Below are 15,962 nucleotides of genomic sequence, written 5' to 3' on the forward strand. Positions count from 1 at the left end.
GGGGTATAACTCTGTGTGGGGGCACAAAAAGTAGATTTATTTCTGAGACCTGTATGGTTAACATTCTCATACACATTGTCATTACGAAAAAACTCATTCAAATGGACCTTCCGCATAAAACTGTGGAATTCAGATCTGAACTCGAATGGATCATGGTATTTAGTGGCAACAAAATTCAAACCTTTATTAAGAACCATTTCTTCCTCAATGCTCAAATCGTAATTGGATAAATTGATCACCATTGATTCCTCGATCGACTGCGGGTTTGAATTTGGTTGCCCCAGTCTCCTCGGTTGGGCCCTTGTCCTAAAAAAGGACGTCCTTGTCTTTGTTTTTGATAACGTTGTCCTCGACCCCTACTATTACCTCCTCAACAAGGAGAATCAATGGTGATCAATTTATCCAATTACGATTTGAGCATTGAGGAAGAAATGGTTCTTAATAAAGGTTTGAATTTTGTTGCCACTAAATACCATGATCCATTCGAGTTCAGATCTGAATTCCACAGTTTTATGCGGAAGGTCCATTTGAATGAGTTTTTTCGTAATGACAATGTGTATGAGAATGTTAACCATACAGGTCTCAGAAATAAATCTACTTTTTGTGCCCCCACACAGAGTTATACCCCTGAATCTCGTGTCTTCGAGAAACAGGTTCTCAAGGAGGTATATAAATTGGAACAACAAGGCATACCGCATCATTCCAATTTTGGTAGTGCTCAACGAGAACTGGTGTCACGGTTGGCCAGATTACAAAATGTAGTAGTGAGGCAGGCCGATAAAGGCGGAGCCATAGTGCTATTGAACCGTGAGGATTATGTGGGGGAATGCCAGCGCTTACTGAGTGATGGCAGAAGTTATCATTCCATACCTTCTGATCCATCTATTGCTATGATGGAGATCATAGAAGCCAAAGTACAGAGTGCATATGAAGCAGAAATGATTAGTAAACAGGAATGTGATTACCTCATTAGAAAACAAGGACGCGTACCTGTTTTTTATATTCTACCTAAGGTGCACAAGAGCCTTACTAATCCCCCAGGCAGACCTATTGTTTCTGGAGTCAACTCCATCCTTGAACCCTTGTCTAAATTTGTTGATTTCTATTTAAGACCATTTGTGGTCAAAATGGTTAGTTACCTAAGAGATACTTCGGATGCTATCAACAAAATTGAAAATTTACCTTTTACCTCAGGCCAGTTCTTATTGATCAGTCTGGACATACAATCCTTGTATACAGTTATTCCTCAAAGGGCCACTTTAGAGGTTATAGAAGAAACTCTACGAGAGAGGGTAGATGGTCATCCTGTCAGTAATGCCTTCATTATGTGGTGTGCGGAGTTTGCTTTGACTCGTAATTTCTTTCAGTTTCAAGGAGCATTCTTCGAGCAAATTGAAGGCACAGCCATGGGTGCTGCCATGGCACCTAATCTTGCTAATTTATATGTGGAATTTTTTGAAAAAACGGTCATTTATCCAGTCACTAACCCGTATAGGAAACACCTTTTGAAATGGCTTCGGTATATAGATGACATTTTTATACTATGGGAAGGAACAGCTAATGAGGCAGAACTTTTTGTCGAGTGGTTAAATGTACAGAACCCTTTCTTAAGATTCACTAAAGAGATCAATACACAAGAAATTAACTTCCTAGATATCACCATATTTCACTATGAAGGATACCTTAAAGTTAAACCTTACAAGAAAAGAACTGACAAAAATGCTCTTCTCCATTTCTCCAGCCACCATGCTAATCATATCAAGGCGAATCTGCCCTTCGGGCAGTTTTTGAGGCTAAAGAGAAACAGTAGTTTGGGGCAGGATTATAAAGAAAGTGCAGCTCTGTTGTCAAGAAAATTGTGTAATAAAGGCTATCCTGCCGAGCTGGTAAAGAGGTCTTGCAAAAGAGCTTCTAATAATAATCGAGAGGCCTTACTAGAGAAAAGACAAAGAGATGATAAAGGTGATCGGATTGTATTTGTCAATACGTTTTCGAACTTGTCATATAAAATCAAAGGCATTATTAATAAGACATGGAAGAAAGTGCTGAATATGCTGAATCGACTCCACCTCCATTGGTGGCTTTTAGGAAAAGCCAAAACATCAGACAGATGCTCATTAGGAATGACATATCCATCAAACGACCATTAGCACCCAGGCAAACCACGTTATGGGGCCTTCCGCCTGTTAAGGGACATTTTCCCTGTGGAAAATGTGTGATGTGTGCCACGACGAAGGAAACAAAATATATTATGTTAAATCCTGATATTAAGTGGGTTCTTAATGAAATGACCAATTGTAACACGGAAAATGTTGTCTATTTAATTACGTGTCCTTGCGGATTACAATATGTAGGCAAAACCAACAGGAAATGTCGTACTCGCATGATAGAACATCGCAGTTGCATAAAAAAACGAGTACTGCTAGCTCCTATGGTTAAACATTTTGTACAGATGAAACATTCTCACGAGGATTTCAGTTGGGTGATCTTAAAGAAAATTTATGGCAAAAATAAATCAGAAATAGATGATAAACTCATCCTATTCGAACAAAAAATGATTTACAGGTGCCAAAGTCATATCATTGGTCTTAATGAAGAAATTGACTGGTTGCATACTCAGAGATAAAAGGGCATGGGGTGGTGGTACATCCCTATGGAGATATAGATATATCTGATGGGTCATTAGTGAGAAATATGAAGAGTTAGTAAGATGCACTATGAATGGAAATGGGTTTTTCAAAAATGACACTGGTTTAGACTTTGTAAATATAATGTGATGAGTCGGATATGGTTCAGGTATTGTAATGTATTTTTGTAATGTGTTGCATGGTTTACTTCACATAGTGTGGGCAACTTTGATTACCTACAAACTATTTCGTGTAGAACTTGGTCTAATAATGGTTTTTTACCTGCAGAACGGATCAGACTTTCTCCAGCATGGAATCCTGGGTAAATTATAATTGGGGTCACTAATTGGCCTACCATGGTAGGTGTATGTGAGCTGGTTTATTGCACTTACGAGAACAGTGGGTTAGCAGCCTAACCGCCGCGCTTTCCGGAATCTTGTTTTGGGTTTCCGGAGCTACATTGGGTGAAATTCCCGTCCTTATGCAAGGTAACAACTATTGATATTAATTACATTGTAGTTTAGAGATCTCGGGCAATTACCCATGATCGAGAAAATCTGTTTACTATGTTTATGAAATAAAGGGGGTTAGTCCATCGTTTATGTCTCAGCAATAGGATGCGCGACGTTCCATAAAACAAAGAAGGTTAGTCCTTCGTTTGTGTTTTAGCATTTGTCAACTTGAACTGCTTCTCATTACGAAAAACATGGGGTTAGCAGCCGAACCGCCGCATTTACTGGTATCGATCCCTGGTTGCCGGAGCTACATTGGGTGAAGTTTCCGTCCGTAATTAAGGTTACAACTATTGATATGTAGTACACTGTATTGCAGACGTTACTAATTGGGTATTAAATGATGGGCCACCGTCTTACACGAGCATTTATTTGGATTTTATAACAATGGTTGATATTTAGTTAAACTACATTGTATTGGGCATAGCGTGCCACAGAAATACATGTGATATATATATATATATATATATTTTTTTTAGCTAGAACATTGATCAGGTTTCTTCTATTGTAGGTTACAATTTTTTGGACAATTTAACAGCGACGAAGAATATGTAAACAATCTCTTCATCCACGCAGGAGTATTTGCATGGCGTAATAGGTACATATGCATATATTGTTTTAAATTGGTGGTAGTGCTATGGTGAAGGTTGTAGTTTTAAAAGCACTATAGGGTTGTTATGAAAGGCATGACCACATTGAATGATAGGGATACACGTGGGAGCACCTCCTAGATGGGCAGGTTGATGGAAGCTCTATATATTTTCAGCAGTCACGTGAATTTGTGATGAAGTGAGGGAGTAGTGGTTGTGTTGTTCACACCACTGTTTGTTTGTTGTTCCTTTCTCAGTGGAAATCAGGTTCCTGGTTACTAAAGAACCGTTTAGAGAACAGTATCAGACTCATTGAAAGAGGTCGGAGGACATTCGGGTGCACTGTGGCACACCTACACTGCAGTAATCCTACTTGTGAGGTATGTAGTGACTATTGGGTTCAATTGATCTTACCAGTACATAGGTACATATTTGAATGTTACTGGTAACATAGTTAGTATTTTGGAGCTGACTTATGTATTTGTGATGATGTTGATCTGTAGTGATACCCTATTTTTCTTTGTGTATTGAAAAATTATAGGAGTACGGTTTGAAGAGTACTGTTGGGGCCCTGGATTACATGGTGGAGAAAAAATTAAAAGTGTTCTTCCCCTGAAGAAGGTTCATGCATTTAGTGCCACGATGAACTGAAACATGTCGGGACTGTTTATTCTGAGTTAATAACACTCAGTGATTGGAAAATGTTTAAATCATTATATAAATTGTATATGTAGATGTATTGTATTGTCATGTTATAGGAATGGATGTGAGTGAAACTAGTAATTTGTATTGTAGATGTATCCACTGTATGTTGTGTTATGGGGTCCTTTTTACTGAAAATTCTGTTTTAGAGCTATTTTTATAAAAGAGCAAGTTGGGTTGTGATTCAACCTAGTAAAATAAACTATTTTTGATATTATAAAAAAACAAATAAGTACTAGGTCTATTTTTTCAAGACTATTGGTATTATGAGGGTCTTTCAGCATCACACGATATGTAAAGATCAGTGTTGAGTGGGGAATGTATTTTCTGTCTCCTTTATATGATGAAAATAGATCCTTTATGTAACATGAAAAATGGAGTTTGACGTAGTACGAAGTCCTAATGAGGAGGACGACTGAAGAGTTGGCGAGGCGGCTCCTCTACAGATGACTGGAGAAACAGCAGGTAAGCAAGAAGATCTGCTGGACGGCGGAGGAAAGCAGAGGCAGAAGGAGTATGGAGCAGAGGATCAACAGGAAGAGGAAGTAGCCTGATGAGAAGGATGCACGGACAAGGTGAGAGACGTAACGAGAAAATGTATGTTTGGAGAGAGCAGCAGGATAAGGAGCGCCAGAGGAGAGCGAGGACGAGCAGTAGGAGAGGCGATCGAAGGGGCGATCCCGGGAGAGAAAAGGCAGAAGAGTATAAACAATGGAGCGTTAGCTCTAAGAGTGAAAAACACTAGAGTTTGCAGGTCGAACAAAAAGTATCCAAAGGTGCAACGCGTCGTACTGCCAGAACAGCCTCCAGTATAAGGAGCTGGCGGCCATCTTGAAAAACACTAGACCGTTCACATAAGAACGTTGATAACGTGATGGCATATTCAATGGAGTCTCCAGGAATGCCAGAACTTCCATCAGGGGAGCATGACACTTATGACTGGGTCTTTTCACTGTCTTATTTTTACAAATTCCAACACCTACTTTTACACTGTATCTATGCTCACTACACACAAGCAATTTGAATTGTACTTGAATAATTTATTTTTTCTTCCTGGATGATATCTGGGAGGAAGGCCTAGCTCCAATGAGAAACCAGAGTACGACCCCAACCAAGCGGGACCGTTTGGTGAAGTACAGGGTTCCAGATTGAGCCCCCAGGTGCTTAAGGTCTCAGCCCTCGCCCGATTTGGTGGACTCTACAGCAGCCAGGAAGCGCCAGGAAGGCAGCCATGCTACCTCTGGACCAGGAGGGTAAGAAGCTTGATGCAGTGGGCAAGAGTATCATTTATACGGCAGGCTCTACCATCAAGGCAGCTAACGTCTGTGCCGTCTTGTCCCAATATGACCAGGAATTTATGGTTCAAGTTGGGTTCTATTCTGGACTTCCTGCACAATGACAAGAAGGTTGAGGCACTGGAACCCTTTCAGGAAGGGGAAATGGCCTTGGATCATGCCAGCATGGCGGCAGTGGACATTGCAGACACTGGTTTCTTTCCAGATGGGGAACGGGGTGTCCGTGTCATCAAGGTTGGTTGAAGGCAACAAACCTCTGCCTGCACTATCAGATGAAGGTGCTGGATATGCCTTTCGAGGGGAGAAACTCTACGGAAAGGCGGTTGATGAGTCTGCAAGCAATAAAGACCGACACCGAGATGGCAAGCTCCTTGGGAACTTTGCAGCAGCTACGGCCGTCGTCCTTTTGCTCTTCCAGCGGAAAACCAGGAAGGTCCTCCAAGGGTTATAATACACCACACCAACAGCCTCCACGCTTCTCCTCTCAGCAAGCATACGCGGGTGCTCTCAAAGCAGCGGAGGACAGCGGTGGTGCCGCCTGCAGGGCAGAGCTCCAACCCCCAAGCAGGCCTGAACCTCCCGTGGCCTCGGGGCCCCATCTATGCACCCCGGTGGGAGGCCGGTTAGCGAAGTTCGTCAGCACGTGGTAGAAGATCACCACGGACAGATGGGTGCTGAGCGCTCTCAGACAGAGGCACACCTTGGAGTTCCAACGCAGGTGTCCTTGCATTCTGCCGATTCATCGAACATAGACCATAGCTTCTGCAGGAGGTGCGGGCCATGTTACAGAAGGGGCAAAAATAAAATCCCCCAGCGTCTCCTGGGCTCTGGAGTAGCCTCCAGATACTTTTTGGCTCAAAAGAATAGAGTGGGGTGGAGGCCAATCCTAGACCTTTGTTGTCTCAAGTACTTGAAGTCCCAGAATTTCTGGTTGGTCACGTTGCAACACGTGCTCGGCCAGCTGGAGATTATCTGACGTTGTTGGATCTGGAGGACTCCTACTTCCACATCCGCAAGAAACACAGCAAGGTCCTACGATTCGTAGTTCTACTTCGGCATTACCAGTTCAAGGCCCTGCCTTTCGGCCTGAAATTGTCCCGAGGGTTTTTCACAAAGTTCCTGGCTCTGATGGCGGCACATCTTCGTCTATAAGGCATCCACTTATATAACTGGAGGACTGGTTGGTGCGTTCCCGCTCACACTCCCTGGCAGGCGAACACAGATCGAAGATCATAGGTCTGCTGACAGAGTTGGTTTTCTCCATAAACTATCCTAAATCTTGCATGACGCCATCTCGGGGCACGCTGTTTCTATTCGCCCGAGTCAACACAGTGACATGTTTGGTGTTTCCCTCGGAAGAGAGGGTGCGAACCAAACAAGGCAAAGTGCAATGCTTGTCGCTGGTGCAGACAGCAACGCTTTGGTCCATGAAGCCGCTGCTGGACATGTCCTCCTACATCAGCCTTGTTTGCCTGTACAGACTTTAAATGAGACCGCTCCAGGAATTCCTGGGTGCGAGGTTGATGCAGGTGTCGGTGAACTTTGCGGACAAGATCTCTCAACGAGGAGGTCCGAAGGGCGATCAAGTGGTGGGACGTACAACCACATCTCTTCCAGTGAGCTACGTTTCAGGTTCCTCCTTACCAGGAAATGATCACCACAGACCTCTCTCTAAGGATGGGGAGTCCACACTGGACAGTTACACGCCAGAGGCCTCTGGCAACCGAAGGAGAAGGGCCTCTACATCAACGTCCTGGAACTTTGGGCTGTATTCTGGGCCCTCAAGTCTTATCTCCCATAGTTGAGGAGCAAGGTGGTGAGGATAATAATAATAATAATAATTTGGCATTTATATAGCGCTACGAACCCTCAGGTATCTGAGCGCTGCTTATTATTACCCACGGTGTGTGGTGCTCATTTATTGACCTCGGAAGGATGAAAGGCTGAGTTGGGCCCCGCTGGGATTCAAACCTGCATTAGCAGGCTCTGCACGAATGTCAAAGTGAGCGCTCTACTCGCTGTGCCACTTGACCGGCGTAATCTTCAGACAATACCACCACCATGTTCTACCTTTACAAACAAGGAGGGGAATCCGTTCTCCGGCACCTTACAAGGAGGCCCAGGCATGTTCCTCATCCGGTTTCACCTGGCGGGAGTCAAGAACACCAACGTGGACTCGCTCAGCAGGGATTTTTTTTTGTGCCACGAATGGGCACTTTGCCAGGAGTAGGTGGATTTTCCGTTCAGCAAATGGGGCCAGCGGCGAAGAACACCAAGTGCCAATGGTTCTCCAGCAGGTTCCCTCAACCGAGTAGCATGGGCTGACGCGTTCTCATTCCCGTGGGAGGAACAGTTCCTGTAAGCCTTCCCCCTCTGTTTCCACTCCTCTTATGTGTGATCAACACACTCGCTCCGTGCCACTGCAGGATAATACTCGTCACCTGGCGTGGCCTCTGCAAATCTGGTATCTGGACTTACTAGGTCCGTCAGTAGCCCAGTCCATCTGGCTGGAGGGGCGATTCTGCATCACTGCCAGAATATTTGAACCTGATGGCATGAATCCTACAGCCCTAGTGTGGAGTGTATGCTTTACCTGCAGAATGCAAGGACATCCTGGCCAGAGCCACGTCAACGCTGAAGTGTTGCGGACATAAATGGAAACATTTCTCTGTGTGGTGCCGGACACAGAAGATTACCCCTCTGCGTGTCATGGCCCTGCAACCTCTACCATGCTTGGTTTTCTTCGCCAAAGCGGGACCGGCTCACACCTCTATCAAGGTGCATCTCGACGCAATATTCAGGTAAACCAGGTCCCCGGGCAGAACCTTCGCTGTGGTTTCGCAGACTCATCAAGGAGCTCCTCAAGGGATTCTTCAGGACTATCCCGCCAGTGAAGGCCCCTGTCCCTGTTTGGAGCTCAATGTGGTGCTAACTAAGCTCATGGTAGTGCCCTTCGAACCTATGTATCATGCCCCGCTTTAGTTTCTCTTGTGGAAGACTGCTTTTCTTGTGGCGATCACCTCGGCCAGGTGGGTCAGGGAGATTCAGGCCCGGTCTTGCAAGCAGTCTTTCTTGTCTTTCCATGCTTCAAAGGTGATGCTGCGTACACACCTAACCTTTATGCCGGTACTGTCAGAATTCCACCCTAACAAACCTTTGATATCTGTCTTCTTTCCGAATCCGTTATCGCCAGCGGAAAGGGCTTTGCATTCAATGGATGTTGCTTGTGCCTTGAAGTTCTACATGGCCCGAACAAAGAGTTTTTGGAAGACTTCTCAGTTGTTAAGTTTGGACCTTTAAATCAAGGAAAGGCTTGTCGAAGGCTTCCATCTCCAGGTGGCTCTCTGGCTGCATCATGCACTGTCATCGACTGGCTAGCAGACCACTGCCAGGCCGGCTGAGAGCCCACTCCACCAGAACCATCGTGGCAACAAAGGTGTTTCTCTCTGGTGTGCCCCTGCTCAACATCGGCAGAGGCGCTACGTGGAGGTCCACGCACACCTTCACGAGGTTCCACTGCGTCAACAGGGATTCCAGGGAGGAGCCCCGAGTCTGCCAAGCTGTGCTACACAACATGTTCGTTTGAGGGGAGTCTGTTCCAGAGGTGAGTGTTTATTGCTTCTGTTGAGCCTTGCCGCCTCCGGTGGTTGTGTATATGTACTGCTGTGTAATCGTTATTCATGAGCATGTGAATCCATGCCAGACCCCATGCTGGAGGAGGTTTAATTTACTTACCTGTAACTAATGTTCTGATGCTTGTTAATCTGCTTAGAATCGCATGCTGTGCATATGGTCTGACATCCAGTGGTAACGGCAGAGTATTGCATTTTCTTTCGGGGGACGAAAGGGGAAGTCGGCATAGGTGTGTCTGAAACACTATCCCTATCGTGACTTGTGTAGTACCCAAAATTCCTCATGCGCCGAGGTCCCTCGGATTGTTTTTTTCCGCCCAGATAACTGGTCGCCATATAGCGGAGCTCTTCATGAGACATTGTTTATCTTACCGAATTGTCGGTTTAATCCCCGTTAAGTCACTTTGCTTATCAAGAACACCTTCGACGAAGACTACGGGGGAATCGTCTACGGCTGTGGGTTCCGGCGCCTAAGATCCGGCGTTCGGACCACCACGTGGTCAGGCCGCCTGGCCGGCCTACACAGTAGGGAGAATGGGCTTGGGGTTTGCCATACTGCTATGTCTTTCCTCTTTTCCACTTCTTTCCTTTTTGGTCTGGTCACCCTTTCCTACCGCTATGGAAAGGACTCCATTTAGATTCTGCCCTGTTGTAGGGTCAGATATCCATGGAAAGACGAGCACACGTCGTGTAACGCTTGTCTCCCCCTAGAGCACTAAAGCGGTGTTCGGCATGTAAACTCCTAAACCTAAAACCCTTAAGGAGCGCCGGTTGAAGCGGTGGGCCGCGTACGGAATGTCACGCGTGGAGCCTCCCTCCCCTGCCGCGACACCAGCCGAGTGACGTGGGTACATCGGATGACCAAACGTCCAACGCGGACATTATAGACCTTGAGGCGGACTATTCTAGAGCCACCACGCCCGTCCCCGACCCTTCCAGGCTCGACTCCGGTCCTGTTACAGGGACCACACCCAGTGACAGGGGCGTACAATCGCACCACACAAAGCACACAACCCAAGTGCCCTCCTCGATGACTTAGTCGAAGAAGGTGAAAGCGCCATCGGATCGATCTGATCCGATGCCTTGCCCGCATCCGCAGCAGTGCATGACGACTGGGCTTAACAAACATAACAAGGGTGCTACTCCCCAAACTACACGCGCCGAAGTTTCTGAACAAGAAACTTCGACGGGTTCCAAGGTTTCCCAGGCCTGTGCAGGCCTGAAGACTACGAGTACGCCTCTACCCGAGAAGCCATCATCGGAGAGGTTGTCTCCCGAAGATTGTGATTATCAGTAAGAGCAACAATAGGATTGCTACGTTGGTGGGCCTAGTACCGGTTCCGGCCAGAATTATGGGCCAATCTGTCGAAAGGTTTTCCACGGATTTGGAAGACGACCCCGAAGACTCTTACGTAGAAAGTCAGGTACCCCTCTCAAGCGCCCTGAGGAGATCCTCAGGACCCGGTTCCTACGGAAGACTGTCTAGTCTTCCCTTCCAGCGAGAGGGTTCAGAACATGCTCTCTCAGGTTCCTCAGTATGTAGCCAGTCGAGAGGTGACGGTACGCAAAGCTATGCGTTTGCGAGGGATGATGGTGTCATGCATATACTTGGTTCCCCATGCGCGGCTGCGCATGCGTCCCATGCAAGAGTGGCTCAACAGCCAGTGTTGTCAGGCCAGCGGACAATGGGAAGATCTGTTGTCTCGCCAGCCCTCGTTCTCTCTCTGCAGTGGTGGTCGAGGGAGAACCTCTTGAAGTGGAGACCTTCACCACCCCTGCAGTGGAAGCCACTCTCACGACCGACGCATCTCTCACAGGGTGGGGGGGCTCACCTGCTTCAACAGACAGCACACAGAGTGTGGTCCCATCAGGTAACGTCCAACCATATAAACCTACTGGAGCTACTAGCAGTGTTCAAAGCATTGAAAGCCTTTCAGGAGCAACTGCAAGGGAAGACAATGCTGGTCCTAACCGACAGCACAACAGCAATGTATTACCTGAACAAACAGGGGGGCACTCGCTCTCCAGGGCTATCCAAGCTGTCCCAAAACATCTGGATATGGGCTCTCAAACACAAGATGTTCCTGATATCCCAACATGTTCCAGGGGATTTCAATCTTCTGGCAGATGTACTCAGCAGAGATTTTCCTCTGCCAGAAGAGTATGAATGGCGAATGCACGAAGACATTGTATCCAACGTCTTCGCAGAATGGGGGTTTCCAGAGATCGACCTTTTCGCCACTCAGGAGAACGCCCAATGCCAAGATTACGCCTCCAGGTACCCCCAGAACCGATCCAAGGGGAACGGTCTCTGGATAACTTGGTCGGGGAAATTTGTCTACGCTTTTCCCCCCCGACTCCCCTTCTGAACAAGCTAGTACACAAGATGCACCAGGAACCAGTCACCATGATCCTGGTGGCTCCCATGTGGGCCCGCCAACCTTGGTTCGCGCACCTGATGGAAATGTCCCTCTCCCCACCAGTCAAGCTGCCCTGCCCGTACAACATGTTGTCTCAGGACAGGGGGGAGACTCTGCACCCATGCCCACAAACTCTGAACTTAGTAGCCTGGCTCCTGAGGTCATAGAGTTTGGACATCTGCAACTCCCTCAAAGATGCATGGACATACTGAGGGAGGCAAGAAAGCCTAACACACGTTATTGCTATGCCAGCAAATGGAAACGTTTTGTCATCTGGTGCAGTTCCAAAGGCGTCAATGCCACCGATTGCTCGCATTCACACATTGTGTTATATCTAACCCATCTGTTGGACTCTGGGTTAGTCCTCAATTCCTTAAAGGTTCACCTAGCGTCGTCAGCTTACACCACGTCACAGCAGAAGGTGTCGTGGTGGAAAATACCTGTGATTAAAGCCTTTATGGAAAGGGTTAAAAGAATTTATCCCCCCATCACTCACCCAGCCCCTGGGTGGGATTTAAATGTGGTTTAACTAGGCTCATGTGACACCCCCCCCCCGTTTTAGCCTATGCATAAAGCTAGTCTGAAAGACCTGACTTACAAGACAGCCCTTCTAGTCGCTATCACTTCTATCAGAAGAGTTAGTGAACTACAGGCCCTCTCGGTTTTTAACCCCTTTGTTACAGTCCACAAAGATAAGGTAGTTCTGCGCACTCATCCCAGATTTGCGCCAAAATTTATTTTGAAGTTCCATGTGAACTAGTCAATCGAAATACCCACGTTCTTCCAGAGACCTACTAACATGGCCGAAAGAAGCCTTCACACACTAGATATGCGCAGGGCAGTCATGTTCTACATGGATAGAACTAAACCACTGAGGAAAACTAAACAATTCTTTGTTTCAGTGGCAGCTGGTAGAGAAGGGGATCCCGTCTCTAAATCAGCAATATCAAGGTGGATTGTCAAATGCATCACACTATGTTACACTCTGGCAAAGAGAGAACTGCCCTTCAAGCCTAGAGCACATTCTACTCGAGGCACTGGGGCATCCATAGCATTCATTGCAAATGTTCCCCTAGAGTCCATTTGCAAAGCGGCAACCTGGAGTTCTGTACACACCTTTACAAAACACTATTGCCTAGACACTCCTTCTAGGTCTGATTCTCAGGTGGGACAAGCAGTACTAAGACATCTTTTTTTCTACTGTTCCTTCTCACAACCCACCTCCAACTCCGGGTACTGCTCGCTAGTCTATGCACAGCATGTGATTCTAAGCAGATTAACAAGCATCAGAAGACCTGCATTACTTACCGTAAAAGCATTTCTGATGATTGTATCTGCTTAGATTCACATGCGCGCCCCCCCTGCCCCCCACTCGGGGTGGAAGGAACATACTTCTTACTACTTTCTCTCTTCATGTACTCACTCACTATAGCCTTGGGCTCCCTCATGGCAGAAAAAATACAATCGGAGGGACTTCGGCGCATGAGGTATTTTGGGTACTACACACGTCATGATAGGGATAGTGTTTCAGACACGCCTATGCCGACGTCCCCTTTCGTTCCCCCGAAAGACAAGATGCAATACTCCGCGGTTACCACTGGATGTCGGACCATATGCACAGCATGTGAATCTAAGCAGATACAATCATCAGAAATGCTTTTACGGTAAGTAATGCATGTCTTCTACAGCATGGTTCGGGCATGGATTCACATATGCACCTGCCCTCCTTCCCCCCCTGTGGCTCTTCTTGGTTCATACTGCCACTTTACGTGCTTAACAAATCTGAAGATGGCCACCAGGGGTGGATCTTGGGGTGAGGACTGTCATTGGATGGGCAGTATGACCCAGGCGACAGTGATTGGTTTACAGGAGAAATACAGTTTTAAAGTGAAAGTGAAACTGTTTTTTCTTTTACTGAGAATTCCCAGCCTGATGATGGGGAATATTCATGAGCATGTGAATCCATGCCAGACCCATGCTGGAGAACAATAGTTACAGGGAAGTAACTTAAATCATATTTGATATTAGGCCATGCTGTGCAAGGCCAAGAGAGCGGCATGCTTACAAAATGTGTTTTCCCGGCTACTTCAGGCATGTGTAAAAACTGCTTGACTAGTAGACGTTTGGACTGCAGGGACTTGCTTCTAGCGGCTACTCGTTTAAATATAGTTGTCATTGCTATTTTTTTTGCAGAATCGCATACACTTTTACTCTGCACATGTTTACAAAGTGTCCATAAATTTTAATGCTGTTATTTGATTGCTTTGATAGGTAAATATTGTGGTCTTGCACTTCATTTGGAAAACTTGATTGAGTCGAAAAGTCACGAGGTCACTGTACAATTCATGAGTGGAACTCACATTTCCGGCCGAGGATTTCTTGCATCCTACTCGACCACAAATAAAGCAGGTAGGGTTTCTTTAATGTTTTATTGGGTCTTAATAGCAGTTCCAGTATGATCTTGTTTTACTTGCATATCCAGTGGTTTTAGAATGCTCAGGGTGGGGGTCTTATGTCTGCGAACAAAGAATTCAGAATTTCAGCTTTCAAACATTCTTGAATTTCCTAACCCACGTGCTGTGACTTGAGCAATGGTGCAGATTTTTCTTCCGATAATTGTTTTTGACCGTAAAGAATGGGAGCTAGTGATTTGAGAGCAGCAGCATGTGCTTTGTCTTGTTTGCTGATCACTATCAGATTTCCCAGGCTAGTGAGTCTGTTTATGAGAAATGAAACCCCATTTTGAAAGTACCAGTGTTCCTATCTAGCCTGCACTAGTCTCATAGTCTGGGTTACTCTGATAATTGGCTGGAGATCAATGGTATGAAAACCAAAAGAATGTGCTTTTCGTGTGCTATAGAAAATGCATGATTGGGCATCTTACTACACAAATAAGTGGTTTCAAAGCGACTTTCGTTGTCCAAGCTTTATGGTGTATTGTGTCCCTACCCACGGATGACCAGATCTAAGTCTGCTGGAGGAAGGTTCAAGTAGAGGAATAGAGGTGGTCGAGTTAGACGGGAGAATTGGCAAAATGGAAGGGAGCTTGAACTGAGCTAGTGGCTGGAGAAATAAAAAATAATGAAATTATACATTTATAGTCTGGATGCATGAGAGGCTCAATGTGCTGGGGCTGTCCAAACTATACCAAAGAAATTATTGACAGGGTCACCTCTTAAATATACTATATCTTCTAGGTCTAGGCTGCCTAGGCCATGGAAAGCATGTAAATGTGTTATTTATGTAAAATGATTTTTGAAAAGGTGATACGACTAGAGGGTGGGAACAGGAAGATAACCAAAGCCCATGTTCCATGATTTAACACAAGTTCTTGATATTTTAAATATGCAGGTAATATACAGAGCATCAAGTAAAGTGGGCTGCCTTACAAAAAGGAGAGGATATCGACATTGCATATATCAGTATACATAAGATGAATGACATCTGCAGGGAAGATAATAGTTGAGTAAGATATTAATAGTAGGTGGAAAGCTGGAAATATAGTGTGGTGAAGGAGGATTCGGATTCTGGTATTGGTATTTTGTTTATTTGTATAGCGCACCAAACCCTTGCGTATCTGGACCCTTTTCTTACAGTTACATATTTTACATACTCCTACGTCCCGTCCCATTTCCGCCATACTTGTGGGACATTCCGTCATTTGGGATCAAAAAGCATCAAAAATGTAAATTTGTGTCCTTCTATTTTTACGCGGGGCCACAGCACGTGCCCGTACCCGGCCCTCCTGAGCTCCAGCCCACGCATCGACCTTTAGTCCTTTTCTCCGCATGGTCGGGGCTGGATGCAGTAGACCTCTTGTGTGCTAGCTCTACCTCTTGCACGTATGAAGATGAGGCGCACTCAGCTAGCTCTTCGGAGCCGCTGGTCTCGGGCATTGGACCCGGATTCCAAGATAATCCCAATTCCTTCCTGCATGATGGTGGATCTGCAATGGTGGTCTTCAACCAACAACCTTTCAGTGGGGGCCTTCTTCCAGGAGCCCTGCCCACAAGTGACGATTACCACGAATGCTTACCTTCTGGGGTGGGGAGCGACGCTGGGTCACCTCGAAGTATTCGACCTATGGACACCTCGGGACAGGCAGTTCCATATCAATTATCTGGAACACCTGGCTGTGTTTCTGGCGCTCAAAACTTTCCAACCGTCTATCACCAACAAGGTAG

General features: G+C 46.0%; 1 protein-coding gene across 1 annotated transcript in view; it reads left to right on the top strand.

Moving 5' to 3' along the window:
- DCBLD2 (discoidin, CUB and LCCL domain containing 2) overlaps nucleotides 1-15,962 on the top strand; it is a 621,557-nt gene that overhangs the window by 317,964 nt on the left and 287,631 nt on the right. The window contains exon 3 of the mRNA XM_069637211.1: nucleotides 14,050-14,187. Within this exon, the coding sequence (XP_069493312.1) occupies nucleotides 14,050-14,187 (138 nt within the window). The remainder of the gene's footprint in view (nucleotides 1-14,049; nucleotides 14,188-15,962) is intronic.

The sequence above is a fragment of the Ambystoma mexicanum genome, chromosome 7p, assembly GCF_040938575.1.
Source record: "Ambystoma mexicanum isolate Mex_15411 chromosome 7p, UKY_AmexF1_1, whole genome shotgun sequence".
NCBI classification, from domain to species: domain Eukaryota; kingdom Metazoa; phylum Chordata; class Amphibia; order Caudata; family Ambystomatidae; genus Ambystoma; species Ambystoma mexicanum.